The sequence below is a fragment of the Schistocerca americana genome, chromosome 2, assembly GCF_021461395.2.
Source record: "Schistocerca americana isolate TAMUIC-IGC-003095 chromosome 2, iqSchAmer2.1, whole genome shotgun sequence".
Lineage (NCBI taxonomy): Eukaryota > Metazoa > Arthropoda > Insecta > Orthoptera > Acrididae > Schistocerca > Schistocerca americana.
Genome location: NC_060120.1, coordinates 693,893,178 through 693,914,539, shown reverse-complemented (window position 1 = coordinate 693,914,539; position 21,362 = coordinate 693,893,178). Strand labels below are relative to the sequence as shown.

The following is a 21,362-nucleotide window of genomic DNA, read 5'->3' as shown; positions in this document are numbered from 1 at the left end:
CAAGAAGTACTGGACCTGCTGTGTTGCTTCACATCAGTGGTTTTCACTCTGCCATTTGCATAGAATGTCTGCTTGGCACTTCCAGTTCACCGTGAATGTAGACCAGTGGGTGCAGCACTATGCAACCAGGGAAATTCACTTATGATATCATGCAACCTTTGGTGGTTACAAATGACACAATAAAAGCTGTGGGCTACATTAATATTATTGTTGACAAGTTGCTCCTTTTGATAGAATAACCTTTTACATTTCCTGTAAGGCCAGAGTTGTGTTCATGCTAGCTAGAGAAATATGTTGGTGAGTGTCAGTCCCCCAAATTTATCAATGTTTACCCTACTGGCATTTCTCAGAATGACATAGGAAAAGTTACAGATGGGCCTCTTATAATCAACAGGACTTGTGCAACCTTTTTGTGGGTAGCAGGTGCCATTTTTATATTGCTATACAACAAGAACTTGTAAAATTCATCCAAGATTACCTACACACGTGTTTATGGCAAACATGGAAGAACTCGCAATTTGGTGGCATAATGTTCTGGCTGTTGAGAGTATTGATTTTAGTAAAATGCCCATCTTATCTATAATAACAGAAGTACCTACCACGCAACACATTATCTATCTGAATTGTATTAACATTTTCAGTGACAGCAGTAAATATATATACACCATTGGAATTACAATGTATAAACTTTTTCCCCCAATTCAGTGGCATTGTAATTAACACACCATACCTCATGATGGACAGAGAAGTAAATAATGAATCAAGCAGTTTTATTCTTTATTATTCCCAAATAGTACATGCTGACTTATTTCATTTTTAAGTCAAAAAAATTGTCACCTAAAGAATTAATGCATGTAAAGCATAAAACCTGAGGATGTTGAGGCTACCAGTGCAAAGATATTGAACTCTTTATTTGTTTTGTGATAACTGGCTGGGAAGTATCTATGGAGCAGAGTACTGAAGTGACAAATACTTGTTAAATAACCTGCAGCACAAACAGCTGCACAGACTATGTGGTGCTGTGTCAGTGTAACAGAGCAGGGTTTAAACTATGTCGTGGTATGGCCTACATGCCCTATTAAAGAATGATTACAGGATTCTGGTCATTTGAAATCCATCTTCCTGCTCTTCACAAATTATATCCTAAGAGATGTGGAATAGGACTATCAGTTGGATTTTTTTATTTTAGGAAAAAATATGAATTGAGTATTTCATAGCTGCTTGTTGTTGTTGTGGTCTTCAGTCCAAAGACCTGTTTGATGCAGCTCTCCATGCTAGTCTATCCTGTGGAAATTTCTTCACCTCTGAGTAACTGCTGCAACCTACATTGTTGTGAATCTGCTTAATGCTTTCGTCTCTTGGTCTCCCTCTGTGACTTTTACCCCACCCATTTCCCTCCGGTGCTAATTGGTGATCCCTTGATGCCACAGAATGTGTCCTACCAACCGATCCCATCTTCTAGTCAGGTTGTGCCCTAAATTTCTCTTCTCCCCAGATCTGTTCAATACCTCCTCATTAGTTATGTGATCTACCCATCTAATCTTCAGCATTCTTTTGTAGCAACGCATTTCAAAAGCTTCTATTCTCTTCTTGTCCAAACTATTTATCATCCATGTTCACTTCCATACATGGCTACACTCCGTACAAATACTTTCAGAAAAGACTTCCTAACACTTAAATCTATACTCGATGTTAGCAAATTTCTCTTCTTCAGAAACGCTTTCCTTGCCATTGCCAGTCTACATTTTATATCCTCTCTGCTTCGGCCATCATAACTTTTTTTGCTCAACTGCTCTTCCAGGTCCTTTGCTGTCTCCGACAGAATTACAGTGTCATCAGTGAACCTCAAAGTTTTTATTTCTTCTCCATGGATTTTAATTCCTACTCCAAATTTTTCTTTTGTTTCTTTCACTGCATGCTAGATCTACAGATTAAATAACATCGGGGTAGGCTACAACCCTGTCTCGCTCTCTTCTCACCATTGCTTCCCACTCCTGCCCATCAACTCTTATAGCTATCGCCTGGTTTCCGTACAAATTGTAAATAGCTTTTCACTTCCTGTATTTAACCCCCACCACTTTTAAAATTTGAAAGGGATTCTTCCAGTCAACATAGTCAAAAGCTTTCTCTAAATTCTATAAATGTAGGTTTGCCTTTCCTCGACCTATCTTCTATGAGAAGTCATAGGTTCAGTATTGCCTTGCGTGTTCCTACATTTCTCTGGAACCCAAACTGATCTTGTGTCTGTGTATGTGTGGATGGATATGTGTGTGTATGCGAGTGTATACCTGTCCTTTTTTCCCCCCTAAGGTAAGTCTTTCCGCTCCCGGGATTGGAATGACTCCTTACCCTCTCCCTTAAAACCCACATCCTTTCGTCTTTCCCTCTCCTTCCCTCTTTCCTGACGAAGCATTCGTTGGTTCCGAAAGCTAGAATTTTGTGCGTATGTTTGTGTGTCTATCGACCTGCCAGCGCTTTTGTTTGGTAAGTATCATCATCTTTGTTTTTAGATATATTTTTCCCACGTGGAATGTTTCCTATATATATTCCTTACTGTCATTTCTTGTTAACAACCTTAGCTTTTTCCCAAGGATAAGCATCTTTCACTCAGTTAATACCCGGCAGAAATCAAACCTGCATTTGGATCGGATTTCCCTAACTCTTGTGCAGAAAGGTGTACAGTATACTGCTCCATCCATTTTCAATAAACTACCACTCGAATTCAAATATCTTAGCAGTAATCCATGCGCATTCAGATCGAAACTGAAGCGTTTCCTCATGGGTCACTCCTGTTATGTCGAGGAGTTCATTGAAAAATTAAGCTGCTTCTTGTTTAAGCAAGAGTTAATATAGGCTTATTTAAGCAAGAGTTAATGTAGGCTTATTTAAGCAAGAGTTAATGTAGGCTTATTTAACTAAGTGTTAATATAGGAACCACTGTAATTATTAATTAAATTGGTTCTTATAAATAGTGCTGAGATTACCATAATTTAAAATGAGAGTGTAAATAAGAATAGTAGAGTTGATCATACAATTGTGACTGAGATTGCCATGCCGTATGACTGAATGAATCCTTATTGAAGACTATGTATGATAACATATTACTGCACTGGTCGTTTTTGGGTAAATGAAGAAATTTTTTCTATTGCTGTGCATTTTTCTTTCTGAAGCAATTTACAAAGGTCTGCTTTGAAAGTGGCTTGACAGTGAAAATTTTGCATAAGGACAGAAAACAGAAGACTGTATGAAGTCAACAAATTACAGTCTGTACGGTAAAATGTTATCAATCAGGAAATTTGTGGTGGCTGTTGACTCTGTTGCAATTAAAATAATTATTAGTATATAGTGTAGTAAAATTTGACATTCAGTAGAAAGAGCAGGTTTTTGTAGAATTCTAAGTGTGTTGTTGCACTTATTGTCCAGTACTCTGATAATTTCTCATTATATCACTTCTTCTATTTCTAGATATACAGATTAATTAATATTTTATTGTCTAACTTCTCTAGTGTCCTAAACCAGTCATTGCTGCAATCCATGGTGCTTGCATTGGTGCTGGTATTAACTTGGTGACAGCAGCGGACATTAGATATTGCACTAAAGATGCATGGTTTCAGGTGAAAGAAGTTGCCATAGGTATGTGAAATGATTTTCCTCCTTTTTATTTACATTTAAAGGCACACACTAACCATGTGCAACTGTTGATTCTGGTCTCCAAAATGGAATTGTGGATTTTGTTTGTATGTAATTGGTTGTTTGTGTTCAAAGTTATTAATTCATTTACCTGAAACTTGTTATATATTAAGATTGATTTTTGTGCATTTACGGTTATCAAGGAAGATTTTGTTGATGAAATTTTGTAACTGGTGGCTTAATTTGGCTATATACAAGTTATGCCGAGGTTGAAGAATTTGGGTAATTCTTGACGTTTTCAGTTAACATCATTTTCTGTCAACCCCATACCTGACTTTCCCCACTCCCTGCATGGTCTCATCTGTCGAGATCTTCTTCAGAAGCCGTTTGTTCACAGGCAGCTTTCTGAATAAGTGAGGCTAATAACAAATGGCAGTACTGTTGAATATAGAGGGGGAAGAAATGATCCTGAACTTACATATTTGAAATGTGTAAAGAATTCACAAATGCTTAAATCTATTAAAATACACACTGTCACTAAAACCAAGCAATGTGAAATAGCTCCACTAATTATAAAACCACTCTTAACATAAATACTAGTTTATTTTTCCCTGTCTCCTTTCCAGACTTAATGTCTTTGCCATGTACAGGCTACATGATATCCCTAAATTCTTACTTGAGCTGAATTTGTCTAAACCTTATTATTTAGTATGTATTTGACTGATGCTAACAATGTAGCTAGTTCATAAAACACATTTTTCTTAAATGAGATATTCAGAACTTACAATTTATAAAAACTGCATGCACTTGAAGATTTGACTTGCTAATTACTGTTTATTTTTATTTTTTTAAATGATTTTATTATTGGCATCATGTGACTCAGTGACTAAAAGATAAGCTGCCAAACTACAAGCCAAAAGTTCTTGGATTTGTAGCGATGCTGCCGCGTGCTAATTCAAGCTCGCCGGTGTGTGTGTGTGTGCTGTGCGCGTGTGTCAGTGCTGTGGTGTGCGGTCGTAATTACTGTACATGACGTCAGTGTAGTTCCGCGCCCAGCCTCTAGAGGCGCTGTGTTTTCTAGCTTTTATATATGTTCTGTTTATTGTTATTATTCCTTGTTTTTTGAGTTAGTGAGTAGTTCCGTGTCTCCTGACTGGTGTGGACGAGTACTGTTTTCTCTCCTAACTATGGAAGTTTCCGAGGATTAAGGATCCTCTGTATAGGCCGGAAGCAAATTTTATAGCTCCGATCTGTCCATGCATGCCGGGCGTCGTCAGATACGCGCTCGCAATAAAGTTATTGTTGCTCAACTGAAGGTCTTCATTCTTCTGAATCACGTTAAGCAAAGGTCAGACAGCCACCAGTTTAGCTGAACCCGACAAGTGGTGACCCCGACGTGATTCAAGCAGAGACCGACGTGATTAAGAAGAAGCAGCCGTGAGCTACGCAAGTAACGAGCACATAATGACCGAACAGCAGGCCGTCTCCAGGATTGCAGTCCGTTTGCCACCATTCTGGCCCGACAACCCGGTACTCTGGTTCGCGCAGGCAGAGGCAAGTTTTAGCTGCGCTGGAATAACGGTCGATACAACTAAATTTGCGCTGATTGTGAGCCAACTCGACCAACGTTATGCAACCGAGGTGCAGGACATAATCACAGCACCGCCCGAGGCTGGAGCTTATGCCAGGCTAAAATCAGAGTTGATTTGACGGGTGGCCGCGTCACAAGAGGACCGGATACGTCAGGTTCTGACACAGGAAGAAATTGGCGACAGGAAGCCTTCTCAATACCTGCGACATCTACGCAGCAAAGTTGACACCGTTACTGTGCCAGACAGTCTGCTCAGAACGCTGTGGAGCAGTAGGTTGCCGCCGCAAATAAAACCCATAATCGCCTCACAAACGGACATGCCGCTGGATGACGTGGCGCAGCTAGCAGACCGGATTCAGGATGCGATCACACCGGCTCTGGTCAGCGCAGTCGCGGCGTTGGACAACAGTGCAAACAGTACCGCGTCTGTAGCATGAACCGACCGTGATTCTCTCGCTGCCAAGGTTGAGCCTTTGTGCGTCCAGGTCAGTGCGCTGCTGGCATGTGACGACGACAATAATAGAAGAAGCCGATACAGACGGCGGCGTTCGAGAAGCAGATCTTCCGGCGGTACTACCACTCCGCAAGGCGAGGTACCGTTGTGCTGGTACCACCGACGATTCGGCGATCAGGCAAGGAAGTGCACATCGCCATGCTCCCACCCAAACGCCACCGGCGGTCGACAATAGGCGCAACCAACTGCCAGTTATCCTCCAAGCGCCTGTTCGTTACCGATAGGAGTTCCGGCGTTAAGTTTTTAATTGACACTGGGTCAGACCTGAGTATCATACCACGAACAGCCATACATCGTTGCCGGCCGCCAACTGCCTTCCGTCTGACGGCTGCCAACAATTCTTCCATCGCAACATATGGCACACAGAGGATGGAACATAATCTCGGCCTACGTCGCGCGTACGAGTGGAATTTTACAGTGGCTGACGTCACGGAGGCGACTGTCGGCGCTGATCTCCTCGCGCACTACCACCTGCTGCCGGACGTCGCGAACGCATGCTTGGTAGACAGCGTCACTGGCTTAGCAGTCACGGGTTTCCGTCGCAACACCGCAACGCACAGTGTCAAGTTGGTCCATGCTACGGAGGGTGAGTACACTGAATTACTGCTTAACTATCCGAACTTGACCAGGCCGTACGGCGCTCCCAGGTTCATACCACATGACACGGTGCATCACATTCAAACGACTGATGGTCCCCCAGTAGCATGCCGACCTAGGCGTCTCGCTCCGGACCGATTGAAGATAGCGAAGGCAGAATTTGACGCCATGATTCGCGAGGGCATAATGCGGCCATCTAAGAGCCCGTGGTCCTCCGCATTACATCTTGTTCTGAAGAAGGGTGGAGCTTGGCGCCCATGCAGTGACTACCGTGCGCTTAACGCGCGAACAGTGCCGGAGAGATATCCCGTTCCGTTACTGAGGGATTATAATCACGCTTTACATGGTGCCACGGTGTTCACAATTCTGGACTGCGCTAAAGCGTATACACAGATTCCGGTGGCCAATGACGACATTCCAAAGACTGCAATAATAACGCCTTTCGGTTTATTTGAAAGCAAATTTATGACTTTTGGTTTACGCAATGCCGCTCAGACCTGGCAAACGTTTATAGACTCGGTTCTCCAGGGGCTGCCGTTCTGTTTCGCCTACCTGGACGATGTGTTAGTGTTCTCTGCTGACCACGATCAACACCGACAACAGCCCGCATCTCGTGGTCGTGCGGTAGCGTTCTCGCTTCCCACGCCCGGGTTCCCGGGTTCGATTCCCGGCGGGGTCAGGGATTTTCTCTGCCTCGTGATGGCTGGGTGTTGTGTGATGTCCTTAGGTTAGTTAGGTTTAAGTAGTTCTAAGTTCTAGGGGACTGATGACCTAAGATGTTAAGTCCCATAGTGCTCAGAGCCATTAACACCGACAACATCTGCGAGAGATTTTCGAGCGATTGGAGCGTTACGGTGTCGTCTTGAACGTGGACAAGTGTGTTTTTGGGCAGTCAGAGGTGACATTTCTTGGCCATAAGATTTCTGCTGAAGGCTCTCTTCCTCTGTCCGAGAAGGTGGACGCTATCTTGCAGCTACCCCGACCAATTACGATCAAAGAATTACGTCGTTTTTTGGGGATGCTCAATTTTTATCGACGACACCTTCCTCACGCTGCAGAGCTGCAGGAACCTTTGACGCCGGCATTATCAGGCCCTAAAGTAAATAGCAAGTCTCTGATACAGTGGACAGAGGACATGTGCTCTGCATTCGAGGCAACAAAGAGGAGCATGGCCGACGCGGCGCTTCTCGCACACCCACGGCTCGACGCCCCATTAGCAATTGTCGTAGATGAGAGCCAGACGGCGATTGGTGCCGCATTACAACAATGGTCTGACAACGTATGGCAGCCACTGGCGTATTATTCCCACAAGCATTCGCCTCCAAAGAGAAAATGGAGCACATATGACCGTGAGCTCCTGGCAGTATACCAGGCAGTGAAATATTTTCGCCCGCAAGTGGAAGCGCGAACTTTCACGATATATACAGACCACAAGCCACTCACGTTCGCCTTCCGTCGGAATAGTGTCAACTGCTCTCCCCGTCAATTTCATCACCTTGAGTTTGTGGCCCAGTTTACTACCGACATTAGACATATTTCTGGGATCGACAACATTGTTGCGGATTGCCTTTCACGGATCAGCAGTGTTTCCAGTACCGTAGACTTTCCTGCACTGGCACAGGCACAGAGAGACGACGAAGAACTCCTTGCCTATGTTAAAGACACTGCTTCCGCATTGCAACTGAAACTCGTTGATGTTCCGGGGGAAGATACACAGCTAGACTGCGACGTTTCTCGCCGCCGACCTCCTCCCTTTCTGACGCCGGCTTTTAGAAGACAAGCCTTTGATATAGTACATGGATTGTGCCATCCCGGGGTACGCCCGACATTCCGCCTAGTATCGCAACGATTCGTGTGGCCAGGCATGCAAAAAGACTGCCGCGAGTGGGTCCAATCTTGTCTTCAGTGCCAACGCTGCAAGATTAACCGTCATGTACACGCATCGATCGGCGATTTTCCGGATACCACCGCCCGCTTTGCCCACGTTCATTTAGATGTAGTCGGACCACTTCCACCTTCGAACGGGCGAAGATATCTGTTTACCATGATCGACCGTCAGTGCTGTGGTGTGTGGTCGTAATTACTGTACACGACGTCAGTGTAGTTCCGCGCCCAGCCTCTAGAGGCGCTGTGTTTTCTAGCTTTTGTATATGTTCTGTTTATTGTTATTATTCCTTGTTTTTTGAGTTAGTGAGTAGTTCCGTGTCTCCTGACTGGTGTGGACGAGTACTGTTTTCTCTCCTAACTACGGAAGTTTCCGAGGATTAAGGATCCTCTGTATAGGCCGGAAGCAAATTTTATAGCTCCGATCTGTCCATGCATGCCGGGCGTCGTCAGATACGCGCTCGCAATAAAGTTATTGTTGCTCAACTGAAGGTCTTCATTCTTCCAAATCACGTTAGGCAAAGGTCGGACAGCCACCAGTTTAGCTGAACCCGACAGATTCAATCCCTGGTTTGTCCTAGTATTTTTACCTATTACTTATCAACTCTTTCACCTGTGGCAATGTTTGTTGATGTGAAAAATCACAGTTCAGCATCCACAATGTGAAAGACCCCTACATAACTGGCTGGGTAAGTCAGTTCAAAGGCTGGAGAAAGACGAGGAAGACCTCCAAAATTACCATGCTTAGTAAAGCACTGTAGTGTTCGAAACAATATCCAGATTACCGGTAATGACTACTTTACTGTCTTTTTATGATTGACATATCTTCTTTGAAACCCTAGTTTCCTTCTTTTTAATGAATATATTGTATTTTCTGAAAATTGTATAATTATGAAAATATCTATATTCAAAATTCTTGCTATCGTAAGAAATCTGAAATGTTTGAAACTTGAGAGGTAATCTTTTCAAATAGGAAAAAAAAAGCTGGTGTCATTGTCAATCAGCCCTGATTTTTTCTTCCAAAAAATGTATATTTTTATATATGTTTGATGTTCCTGAAGAATGAAGTTAGTCAAGATCACTAGCAATTCTTTTTATTAATATGACCAGTTTCGACAGATGTATGCTGTCATCATCGGATCTTGTAACATTATTAGTTGTACACACTTGTTACAATACTGAAAGTCACATGGTCATTTTGTGTCAGATAAAATGTGGCAGGGAAAATCAGTGTGTCAGAAATAAAAGCACACATAATTAAAACATACATGTTGTGCTGGTATCGCTGTGTACATTAATCCAAAGTTGCCTCTCATAAAAGTAGAACCTACTATTATGCCATTTTGAGGGTATATAAGTAATAGTTAAAAAAATTCATTCTTTATGAGTTAACTAACTTTGCTTTTTTATGTTAATACTGAAAATGTAATAACTTTGTATTTTACGTTTCATGAAAGCTCTCCTATGTGCATTTTTGAATAGGTGTGGTGAATAATGGCATAGACAGTCCGCATAGTGTTTACAGTGAACAGTGTTTATAATAGTGGTCAAGTCTTCACTGAGTGAAGTTAATGCTGCAACAAATACAATCACTTGTGCAAAGTTCTAATTGGAAATTCATTGTACACAGATCATGTACAACAGCCATTCCTACATTTACTGTAAAGTCCACAAAGTCTGTGTAGTTTACTGTTCAGTTTTGTTAAAACTAAAAGTATACTTTTAGTGCATTTCACCTAGCTCCATAAAAGCACAGCTTGCAGCTGCAAAATTCCTTGTGTCACACTCTGAATAGAGAATGTAACAGTATTATAAATACACTCCTGGAAATGGAAAAAAGAACACATTGACACCGGTGTGTCAGACCCACCATACTTGCTCCGGACACTGCGAGAGGGCTGTACAAGCAATGATCACACGCACGGCACAGCGGACACACCAGGAACCGCGGTGTTGGCCGTCGAATGGCGCTAGCTGCGCAGCATTTGTGCACCGCCGCCGTCAGTGTCGGCCAGTTTGCCGTGGCATACGGAGCTCCATCGCAGTCTTTAACACTGGTAGCATGCCGCGACAGCGTGGACGTGAACCGTATGTGCAGTTGACGGACTTTGAGCGAGGGCGTATAGTGGGCATGCGGGAGGCCGGGTGGACGTACCGCCGAATTGCTCAACACGTGGGGCGTGAGGTCTCCACAGTACATCGATGTTGTCGCCAGTGGTCGGCGGAAGGTGCACGTGCTCATCGACATGGGACCGGACCGCAGCGACGCACGGATACGCGCCAAGACCGTAGGATCCAACGCAGTGCCATAGGGGACCGCACCGCCACTTCCCAGCAAATTAGGGACACTGTTGCTCCTGGGGTATCAGCGAGGACCATTCGCAACCGTCTCCATGAAGCTGGGCTACGGTCCCGCACACCGTTAGGCCGTCTTCCGCTCACGCCCCAACATCGTGCAGCCCGCCTCCAGTGGTGTCGCGACAGGCGTGAATGGAGAGACGAATGGAGACGTGTCGTCTTCAGCGATGAGAGTCGCTTCTGCCTTGATGCCAATGATGGTCGTATGCGTGTTTGGCGCCGTGCAGGTGAGCGCCACAATCAGGACTGCATACGACCGAGGCACACAGGGCCAACACCCGGCATCATGGTGTGGGGAGCGATCTCCTACACTGGCCGTACACCACTGGTGATCGTCGAGAGGACACTGAATAGTGCACGGTACATCCAAACCGTCATCGAACCCATCGTTCTACCATTCCTAGACCGGCAAGGGAACTTGCTGTTCCAACAGGACAATGCACGTCCGCATGTATCCCGTGCCACCCAACGTGCTCTAGAAGGTGTAAGTCAACTACCCTGGCCAGCAAGATCTCCGGATCTGTCCCCCATTGAGCATGTTTGGGACTGGATGAAGCGTCGTCTCACGCGGTCTGCACGTCCAGCACGAACGCTGGTCCAACTGAGGCGCCAGGTGGAAATGGCATGGCAAGCCGTTCCACAGGACTACATCCAGCATCTCTACGATCGTCTCCATGGGAGAATAGCAGCCTGCATTGCTGCGAAAGGTGGATATACACTGTACTAGTGCCGACATTGTGCATGCTCTGTTGCCTGTGTCTATGTGCCTGTGGTTCTGTCAGTGTGATCATGTGATGTATCTGACCCCAGGAATGTGTCAATAAAGTTTCCCCTTCCTGGGACAATGAATTCACGGTGTTCTTATTTCAATTTCCAGGAGTGTATTACTTCTACTGTACTTCTGTATGTGGCATTTTTGAACAGTAAAACTGACTTGATGTATTGGTTAACTGAAGATAATAAATTACCATGTTACGATGGTTTGAAACAAAGTTAGGCGACATACCTGGAATGCATTTTGGAGGAGTGGGGTTTAGGTTCTCATCTGGTGAGAATCAAGATGTAGTTTTTCTTCTGTCCTGCAGTCCATTTTGAGCATATTTCACGATGGTTTCAGTTAAGAAGGCTATGGCTAATTTCTTGCCCTATCAGTCCTCACTCAGAAGTTGTGCTTGGCTTCTAATGAGGTCATCGTTGAGGCTCATAAAATCTTAATAGACAATCCTTTTATCTGTTCAAAGCACAAACATAACAGATATTGCAGTTGAATAGGGTCAAGTTGTACACTTCTATAGTAAGTGTTATTTTTAGATCAGGAAAGAAATCATTTCTGCAAAGGCTTTTCAGTTAAAGTAAATATTTTTATTTGAACGTGCTGTTTGATCAGTTAGTACAACAGTAGATCTATGTTATGCAGCCACAGTCACTACAGTTGCCTAGGTTTTCTTTTGTTGGTGAATGTCTTGTGAATCTCCTTTTAAACAAGTTTATAATTGTCACCTACTTTCATGCACATAAATAAGCAGAAACTCTCATTGAACACCAAATTTCATGAATTATTTTTAAAACATAAAAATAGTGATTTTAACACATTAATGGAAAGTCCTGGTAGAATCTATCAAAAATAATTCATTCTAAAGCTAGCAAAGATTTAAGTCTTCCTGTTGACGACTCAGTGCTTCTACTATTCAGTAAGTTGTTATCTACATCTACATGGTTACTCTGCAATTCACACTTAAGTGCCTGGCAGAGGGTTCATCGAACCATTTTCGTACTACTTCTCTACCATTCCACTCTCGAATGGCACATGAGAAAAAGGAACACCTAAATCTTTCCGTTTGGGCCCCGATTTCTCTTATTTTATGATGATGATCATTTCTCCCCGTGTAGGTGGGTGTCAGCCAAATATTTTCACATTCAGAAGAGAAAGTTGGTGATTGAAATTTCGTAAATAGATCACACCACAAAGGAAACTGCCTTTGCTCCTAATTTATTTACAAAACATACAATTTTGTTACTAATATTTTAAGGCCTATTATCATGAGGGGCATAACTGTCACTGCTTACGCACATAGCAATGAATTTCATATTTCTTAATTTGTGTGTACGGAAAGTATGCCAGATGAGAAAAGTCTTGCATTTAATGTCACATTTAAAGATAGTTAATGTAATTTGTGATATGGTATTTAGTAACTGTGTGTTTTTTTATGAAATTCTGATTTGGGGGATGGTTGCAGGACTGGCTGCAGATGTTGGTGTTCTTCAGAGGCTTCCAAAAGTGACTGGAAATGATAGCTTATGTCGAGAATTGTCTTACACAGCACGTAAACTTTTGTCATCGGAAGCGAAAGAGTTTGGACTTCTCAGCAAAGTTTTTGATGATAAAGAAAGGTATGTTGGGTGCTGATGGGTATGTTAGATATGGATTGTTAAAACTTAAATTTGTTATTTTCCACATTATTACATTAGATTTTTTCAGTTCAACAGCAAACTGCTTGCTGTAGTTCCCAAAAAGTATATTATATTTATAACGTATTTAATGTTAACAAAAGAATTTTGGCAAAATCGTAGTGAGACTGTTACTAGTGGAAATGTGTTCAAATTTCATCTGATTATCTCCATTCGAGTTTTTCACTACAAATAAATGATGGGAAATTTCCTCAGACCAAGTGAAGGGGGAATTGTTCTTAAAGAGAACTGTTCTTAATCTAACTTAGTTAGAACATACTTTTAAGAATCCTACTGCATGAGAGATAAAGTACTAACAAAAGAAAAGGACATAAACCATGTTTTTGAGGTGGCTTGTGCAGTAAAGAACATAATTTAAAAACCATTTTATTAAGCAATAAGCTCATGTTGTTGTTGGTGGTGTTGTATTATTATTAAATACACTTGTTTCCTACAAGTAAAATATCACAATGTGCAGTAGTAATTCCAGCGGTAGAAGGGCTGCTGGTATTAAAAAATAAAACCAGTGATGCTTATTTCAGTAAACTCTGGTACACTTTTCTTATTTTATCTTACAGTGCTGATCACTATGCATATTCGTGAAGTTGTCCATAGTTGTATTCTCGAAGATTGACAAAGATTTAATCAGAAATAACTACATTAGAAAACATTTTAACTGTTCTTGCAGGTATCGTGCTTCCCTCTTCTCCCAATTATGGGCATTTTTAACAGAAAATGAGCAAAGAGAGATTCTTTATGAGACAGAATTAATACTTGAGATGGAGAACATCCAAAGAAGATAAGTGCAGTTTATCACTGTTTCGTTTAGAAAATGTCCAAGTGTCACTGAGATGCTCTTCACTCTCCAGTGACAGATGTTACAAGAGAGACATTGCGCATCATGAAGAGGATTATTTTCAAAAATCTGGGAATGCACATTCAAAGCAATGTAGTACTACACAGTGCAGTCATGTTAATGTGACCACCAGTCAAAAGGCTAAATAACCTCCTCCTGCAGTGTGAGATGTGCAGGAAGAGTGTCAATGAGTTTGTGGAAGTTACTGACAGGGATGTGGAGCCATGCTGACTCTGGTGCTGTGGCTAGCTGCTCTAGGCTCCTTGATAGAGGATCTCTGGTGCAACAGCCCAATCAAGGTGGTCCCATAGATTCTCAATTGGGTTTAAATCTGGACAGTTTGATTGTCTTGAAGTACGGTAAACCCACTCTTATGCTCTTTGAATCATGTACACACACTGCGAGCTGTGTACCATGTTGCGTTGTCCTACTGGTAGATGCCATTATGTCAAAGAAAAACAAATTGCTTGTAGGGGTGGATATGGTCCCCACAGAGAGATGCATACTTGTGTTGATCCATTGTGCCTTCCAGAACAATGAGATAACCTGGAGGATGCCATGAAAACATTCCCCGCCCAATAATGCTCACTCCTTCAGCCTAAGTCTTTGCTTTCAGACATACACACCAATGGCCATCTGTCTGATGGCGCATACAATGTAATTCATCTAAAAAGGCCACCTGTTACCACTCAGTGGATGTTCAGTTGTGGTACTGGCATGTGAAGTTCTGCCTTCGCCACCAATGAACAGCAGTTAGCATGAGTGCTTGAATCTGGTGCCTGTTTGGAGGCCTGTACGCAGGAACGTTCGCTGATCAGTCATTGAGGAGAGTTAGTTTTGGATACCATCATTTCGCCGTGTATGGTGTACTTTAACCACTGGGGCATGTAAACAGTTTACGAACATAGCCGTTTCAGAACTGCTTCCACTCTTTGCCTTTCAGACAATGTTCTTCCATTTTGGAGTCAGATAATTCACTCATTTTTGCATTATGACAATGACTTGCACTGTCTTCTGCACCCCCACCCCCCTCCCATTGCCCCCACCCAAATGCTTTACATACTCTCCACTGCCAGTGCTGCCACATGCTGTCCGTGACTCGTTATTGCACATTGATGTCGAAAATAGGCAGAGGTCACTCTCAGATGTGATATCCATATGTGCAAAGGAATAAATATGACTCTTATGTGGGTTTTATCACTGTGCCATCATACAGTACGTTAAAATAAGTTAGTGCAACTGTTTGAAATGAAAATACACATTATGTTGTTAGCTTCTTAAAATCAAATGGAACTTTAGTTTACTGTTATACAATCAATCTCATTTAAGATGCTAACCACACCATATTTATTTTAGTTTCAAATAGTTACACTACTGCATTTTAATCTGTTGTTTCGTGGCACCGCGTTCAACACACACGTTTTCTTTTTCAAACTTACTCTTCATATTTCCTTGTAACAGTGTTTCTTTTTCCTGTTCTTGTTATTTCCTCAGCCATTTTCTCCTTATCTTCACATTACTGCTTTTATCTGACATGAGCTATACATGCCAATTGAAGTTCCCAAGTAATAATTACAAAGTAAGCCTTCCTCTCACATAAATTAACCACAGCATCTCTTACGGTCAAATGAGAATCCAATGTTCCTTCACACATATTTGTGGTGCTTTCATTCAAGACGTTCCCTAAAAAAGAGAATCCTCTTACTACACCCTCACTGCCAAGCGAAACTGCAAGTGCATTATTCACAATTTTTGTGACAGTAGGGTATATGTCTTTGCAAAAAAATTACTCCAGTAAATGTTCACTGGGTTCTTGTCACTACCTGATCTTTCTTGTGATATGAATAGTTTCTCTTTCTTCTAATGCCAGTAATTTCCATTCATCAATTAGCACATACTCGCTGTACTCAGTTGGAAGAATGTCACTGTTTCTTCTTGCACTCTCATTGCAAGATGCAAACATCAAAGATAATACACATAGGTTTATCCAAAGAAGACTTGACCAAACTGTGTGTACAAGCAGATACAAAGTGCTTTCTAGCCTGCAGGGAGTTATGGCATCTTTCTTGTACGCTTAGTTTCATCTTCTATAATTTCAAGTATTATGTTTTTTTTAATGGCAAGTACTACTTACCCAAAATGCCCCAGACTCAGTGGAGCAGCAATAAAACAAAATTGATTTGAGAGTGTTCTGCTGAGTTGTGGGAGTTCATTGCAGATTAGTTGCATTAAAAGATCTCTCTTCTGAAAGAAACCAGTGGACCATGAACATGTGTTAGCCTTGGACAAGCAAAGATAATTTGTGTTTTGGTAGTTTTGTCTTTTAATAGTTTAACAATATTCTTGTATTGCAAAGAACTCAGCTTGCTTTTGTGCTGTGGCATGAACTGAAGAAGGTATTTTTCTGCAGCTGACCAACAGTCTTAGTCTCTCTCCAGCTAGTCCTAATGTCACACATCTAGAGGAAACATGTTTCATAAAACAATGCCCTGGGAGTTTCATGTCTGATTGTATTTTTCAAAATTTTCCCAATGAGATGTTTGGCCATCAAAAAAATTAAAGAGAAACATTATATCTGAAGCATTTTCACCAAAGTGTTATCTTTTTCGGAATGCATTATGGATCATATGTATGTTATATGTTCCAACATCAGTTTTCTGTTTTCTTCCTAACAGGCTCAGAGAGGCATTCATAATATGATAAACAGTTTTGTTAACATTGGGTCCATCACCATCCATCACCAACAGCTTTGAATGAGAAAGCTGTGCATTATGCAAGGCTTAATTTAACTCAGAGTAAATATCACTAACAGTGGCTTTGGCGGTGAAGAAAGTCTGTAGATGTTTTGACATAATCATTTGTTTGGAATCAGACCAGTATATACCTACAATTTGAAGCCACCCTTGCATTATCCTCAAAACTCCTCCAATATCATTCATCAACTGCTGCTTCAAATATGCACTAAAGTATCACATATTAAATATGTTGCCTTTGTTCTTGAACTGATGAACTCAGAAGGACCGCTTCCAGGAAACAATGCCTCAAAGGTTTCTTTGACATGTGCGCAAGCTAGGTTAACAGCAGAGTTCCCTCCAATCATTTTCAGACACCACAATGAATTTATCCCTGAAGCAGCTTGTCTAGCAGAATTAAGATGAATCGAAAGTGTAGCTCCCAGAGATGAAATTACAGCAGCAGTGCTACAACCATGACGCACTGAAGACAAATGCAATTGTGAAAAACTCTGTTTCCCTTTACACTGTTCTCTGTGCTTCTGAGTAGAAGCATACTGCTGAGCAGCACTAAAGCCAATAGTTATTTTTGTCAACTTCAAAAAGGAAAAAATAACTCCGTTGTGTACGAAGGATTACGGATAAGTGGTAGTCTTGTGTAGAAATTACTTATTACTTCTTCAAGGAAATATATAGTTGCTAGATAAGTGGATTTTTCTTAAGAAGCCATTTTGGTTCTAAACAATTGTGTTGTGTTGTCTTTGTTCCGAATGTTTATGATTGAGCTGTAGATCAGCTTTTCTGTTATGTTGGAGAAGATGGACAGAACAGAGACTGTCTTTAAATTTTGTACTTGTTATCACCGTTCTCAGAAACTGCGACTATTAAGCTGCACTCAGTCTTTCAGGAAAGTTAGCTGTTTAAAATACCTTATTAAATGCAGCAAAAAAGGTTTCATGAATACATTTTACTCAGTCAACTGAGGGGAAATAATCATTGAAACGATTTGTAATTTCACAGTGATCATGTTTTAAGTTCCCATCCAGTGAATGTTGAAGTAACTGTAGTATTTGTTTCTTACATTTTTAAAGCTATTTGTTATAGCTAAGTGGTATATGCACTTTGGCGAATGGTAATGTATAATTGCTTCTAATTTTAGTTTTCAACCTTTATAGTATTCGCAATAATCATTGAAAAAGCTTTATTTATGTTTTTTACTATATTTTGCATTGTTATTAGAATTATTGTAATTCATCTAGCAGCTATCATTATTGATCTAGCTACTTTTACTTGTATATTTTGCAACAAAAGCTTTCTTGGCCACTGAGCAAGTGACACTGAAACATTAACAGCACCAGAAATCAGTGGCAAAACAATCATATGTAGAACGTGTTGCTAAACACACATTGGCCACTGATATTATTGCTATAGTTTAGTCTTTTACATACATACTATTTCCATTTTTGTTTCCTTGGGGATCCAAATGAAGGCAAGCTGGAGAGTAATCAGAAATGCCAAGCTCAAGGGTAGAGTCACCACAGAAAAAATTGGTAAGTTGTCGTGGTGTCATCTGTTTCCATGGTTGATTCATCAGTTGACCAAATTCACTTATTACCAGATCTTACTTTTTTCTAGTACATAATTTGTCAGCACATAGATATTTATTTCTCCAGTAATTCAATGTTTGCTACAGTATTTCTTGCCTATGGAAAGTAGCATTTCTGTAACTTCAGTTAGGAAGCTTTCAAAATTGCTCCAGTCAGTTTGTTCACATAATTAGTTACTAAACATTCATTTTTTTCCATTTTAAATTTGTTTGCCACTGCCTGGTTTGTTTTTTAGACTGAAAGCAGTATAGAATGTCATGGACACATTTTCAAATACTAAACCATGTCATCGTGTTGCCAGTGTTCAGGTATGACTACTACATCTGGTTTAAATATATAACACTATGCTTATCATTTAAGTTTGTTGAATTACATTGGGTGATTCTATGCCACCATTATGTCACAGTTATTGAGAGATAAATATCAAATGCTTTTAAGGTGATAATTAATTTTCAATGCTTCATTATTTATGGCACACACCTGTACCAGATTGTATCTATGTGGATTATTTGCAATAACTATTTTCTTGTGAGCTAATTCACCAGAAGTATTTATCAGTCTATTGATAGCGTGCTTGAATCCTGGAAACAATGCATGAATTTCCTAATATGGCCAGTCTGTCATTTGAAGGCAAGGTTTACATTATCTTGCACATAAGGCTTCATAATTGTAGTAACTCAGTTTTGTGAAATTGTCCTAACATATTTTCCAAACTTAATATTGTCTTGATTGATATAGTGGAATATTCATTATTTCTAAAATAAGGTGATTTTATATTTGCCCTTTTCTGATAAGGGTGCAATGTACAATGTTTCACCTAGCCCACAATTATCCTTTTTATGGATTGTGGCCAAATGACAGCTGATAATCACTGGGGCCTGGTTAATGTTCAAAGGTAGAACTCATTCTTGTAGAAGTAAACTTGAAACAAATCACATATTTGTATTATTATTATTAATTTATTCACCTAACCATCATTTTACAATTATAAAAATTTGTTATTTTATACAAGGAAAATATAAGAAACATCTTTTTAGTGACAAGAGTACAGGGCAGGTGGTCAGCTCTGGGCTTATTGAAGGAACCATCCCAGCATTTACCTGAAATATTTAAGCAAACTAAATCAGGATGGCTGCACAAGCCATGAGACTCTGTCCTCCCAAATCTGAGGCAGCATCTTAACAAATGCACTACCTCATTTGGTTATACCAACATACATTTCTTTTATGTTTGTACATACTTGGAACAAGTTTGCTTAATCTTGATTGTGAATATTAAAGGGTACATCCCCTCAACAGAATCACAGTAAAATAATTTGCATTTTGTAAGATAAGAACATCATTATTGAATATGGCACTATTGTTTCAGTATGATGAAAGAGGCATTTTCTGTGGCTGCCTCTATAGCTTCGCACAGTCCTGTTGCTGTCCAAGGTACTAAGAAAAATTTGGTATTTTCAAGAGATCACACAGTACAGGAAGGGCTGGACAATATTGTAAGTACAGGCAGTCTGGTGATTTTTCAGTGGCATAGTGTCTCTCTCTGCTCTGCTCTGCTCTGCTCTGGATTATTGATGATAAATTCCATTATTGAATATACATACTGAAAAGCTTTCATCAATATGTGCACAAAAAAGTTGTAGCATTTACCTCATTCACTGACTCATGTTTTTCCCTGAAGTTAAGGGATAGTACCTCTTCAGAGTAAGATTTAAAAAAGATTTAGGATGCAAGTTAAAAATAAATTCAAGGCTAGAAAGAAGCACTGATCAGATGGAAGTCAAAAATGTAGATTGAGAATTTATGTACAAATAGATAAACCAGATTAAATTAAGTAAAAAAATTCTCCATCTTGGAAAGCTAAGGTTACACAGTAATAGACAAAAGTGTAAGTTACTTAACAAAGACAGGTGTTTACTTAACAAAGACAGGTGTGCAAACAGCAGAAAGTACTGCAGATACAAAGTCAACCAAAAAAATAAAATCTCAAATGGAACAATGCAAATGCAACTGTTAAAGAAAAGGCAAGGGATTCTAGCAAATGATAATAGAAGTTGATGGAATATACAAAATGAAACATAACTATTGGGAAATGTCTCAGAGAACATGAGAAATACGAGGGCTATCCACAAAGTACATTACGTTTTGGAACTAAAAATAAATAAAGTATTGGAATTTTTTTTTAATTATATACAGATGAGAAGCCACACTTAAATACTACTTTTCTACATAGTTGCCATTTAAATTAAGGCACTTATCGTAGCGATGGACGAGCTTGGAAATTCCTTCGTCGTAAAATTCGGCCGCCTGCGCCTTCAACCACATGGTTACCTCTTCTTGAAGCTGTGCGTCGTCATCAAAACGCTGCATAGCCAACCACTTCTTCATTGCTGGGAATAAGTGGAAGTCGCTCGGTGCCAGGTCGGGACTGTACGGTGGATGAGGAAACAACTCCCACTTAAAAGATTCGAGAACTTCATGAGTGGCATTTGCCGTGTGGACCCAGGCGTTGTCGTGAATCAGCAAGCTCTTTGAGCCCAATTTTCCCCTGCGCTTGTTTTGTATTGCTCTTCTGAGGTTGTGCAGAGTTTGGCAATACCTTTGAGAGTTTATTGTAGTGCCTCTTTCCAGGAAATCCACAAAAATCACACCTTTTCTGTCCCAAAAGAGGTAACCACGTGGTTGAGGGCGCAGGCGGCCGAATTTTACGACGAAGGAATTTCCAAGCTCGTCCATCGCTACGATAAGTGCCTTAATTTAAATGGCAACTATGTAGAAAAGTAGTATTTAAGTGTGGCTTTCATCTGTATATAATTAAAAAATTTTCCAGTACTTTATTTATTTTTAATTCCAAAACGTAATGTACTTTGTGGATAGCCCTCGTATAATGAATATCGGTATAAGAAGCATTTGAAAACAGTAATAGTGAGAAGAAAACAAAACAATTGATGTCGATTATTAGTCAACCACAATATTATTGTTCCTGTTAGAGAGGCCCCTTCAGTTGGCTTACCATAAGTTTTTATTGTGATATTTCATGAGAACACACTGAATATTTCATGAGAACACACTGAACCACTTGATAGTACATGTACAACTATCTCGAAATCACCCACAGTGCACAACTATCTTGAAATCACTCACAG

At 40.6% G+C, this 21,362-nt stretch overlaps 1 protein-coding gene across 6 annotated transcripts in view; it reads left to right on the top strand.

Annotated features, from left to right (window-relative positions):
- The window catches only part of LOC124593275 (delta(3,5)-Delta(2,4)-dienoyl-CoA isomerase, mitochondrial), a 64,657-nt gene that overhangs the window by 33,706 nt on the left and 9,589 nt on the right, over positions 1 to 21,362 (top strand). For all 6 annotated transcript variants that reach the window (XM_047131917.1, XM_047131913.1, XM_047131916.1 and 3 more), the window contains exons 5-7: positions 3,507 to 3,633; positions 12,812 to 12,965; positions 19,586 to 19,712. In XM_047131917.1, the coding sequence (XP_046987873.1) occupies positions 3,507 to 3,633; positions 12,812 to 12,965; positions 19,586 to 19,712 (408 nt within the window). The remainder of the gene's footprint in view (positions 1 to 3,506; positions 3,634 to 12,811; positions 12,966 to 19,585; positions 19,713 to 21,362) is intronic.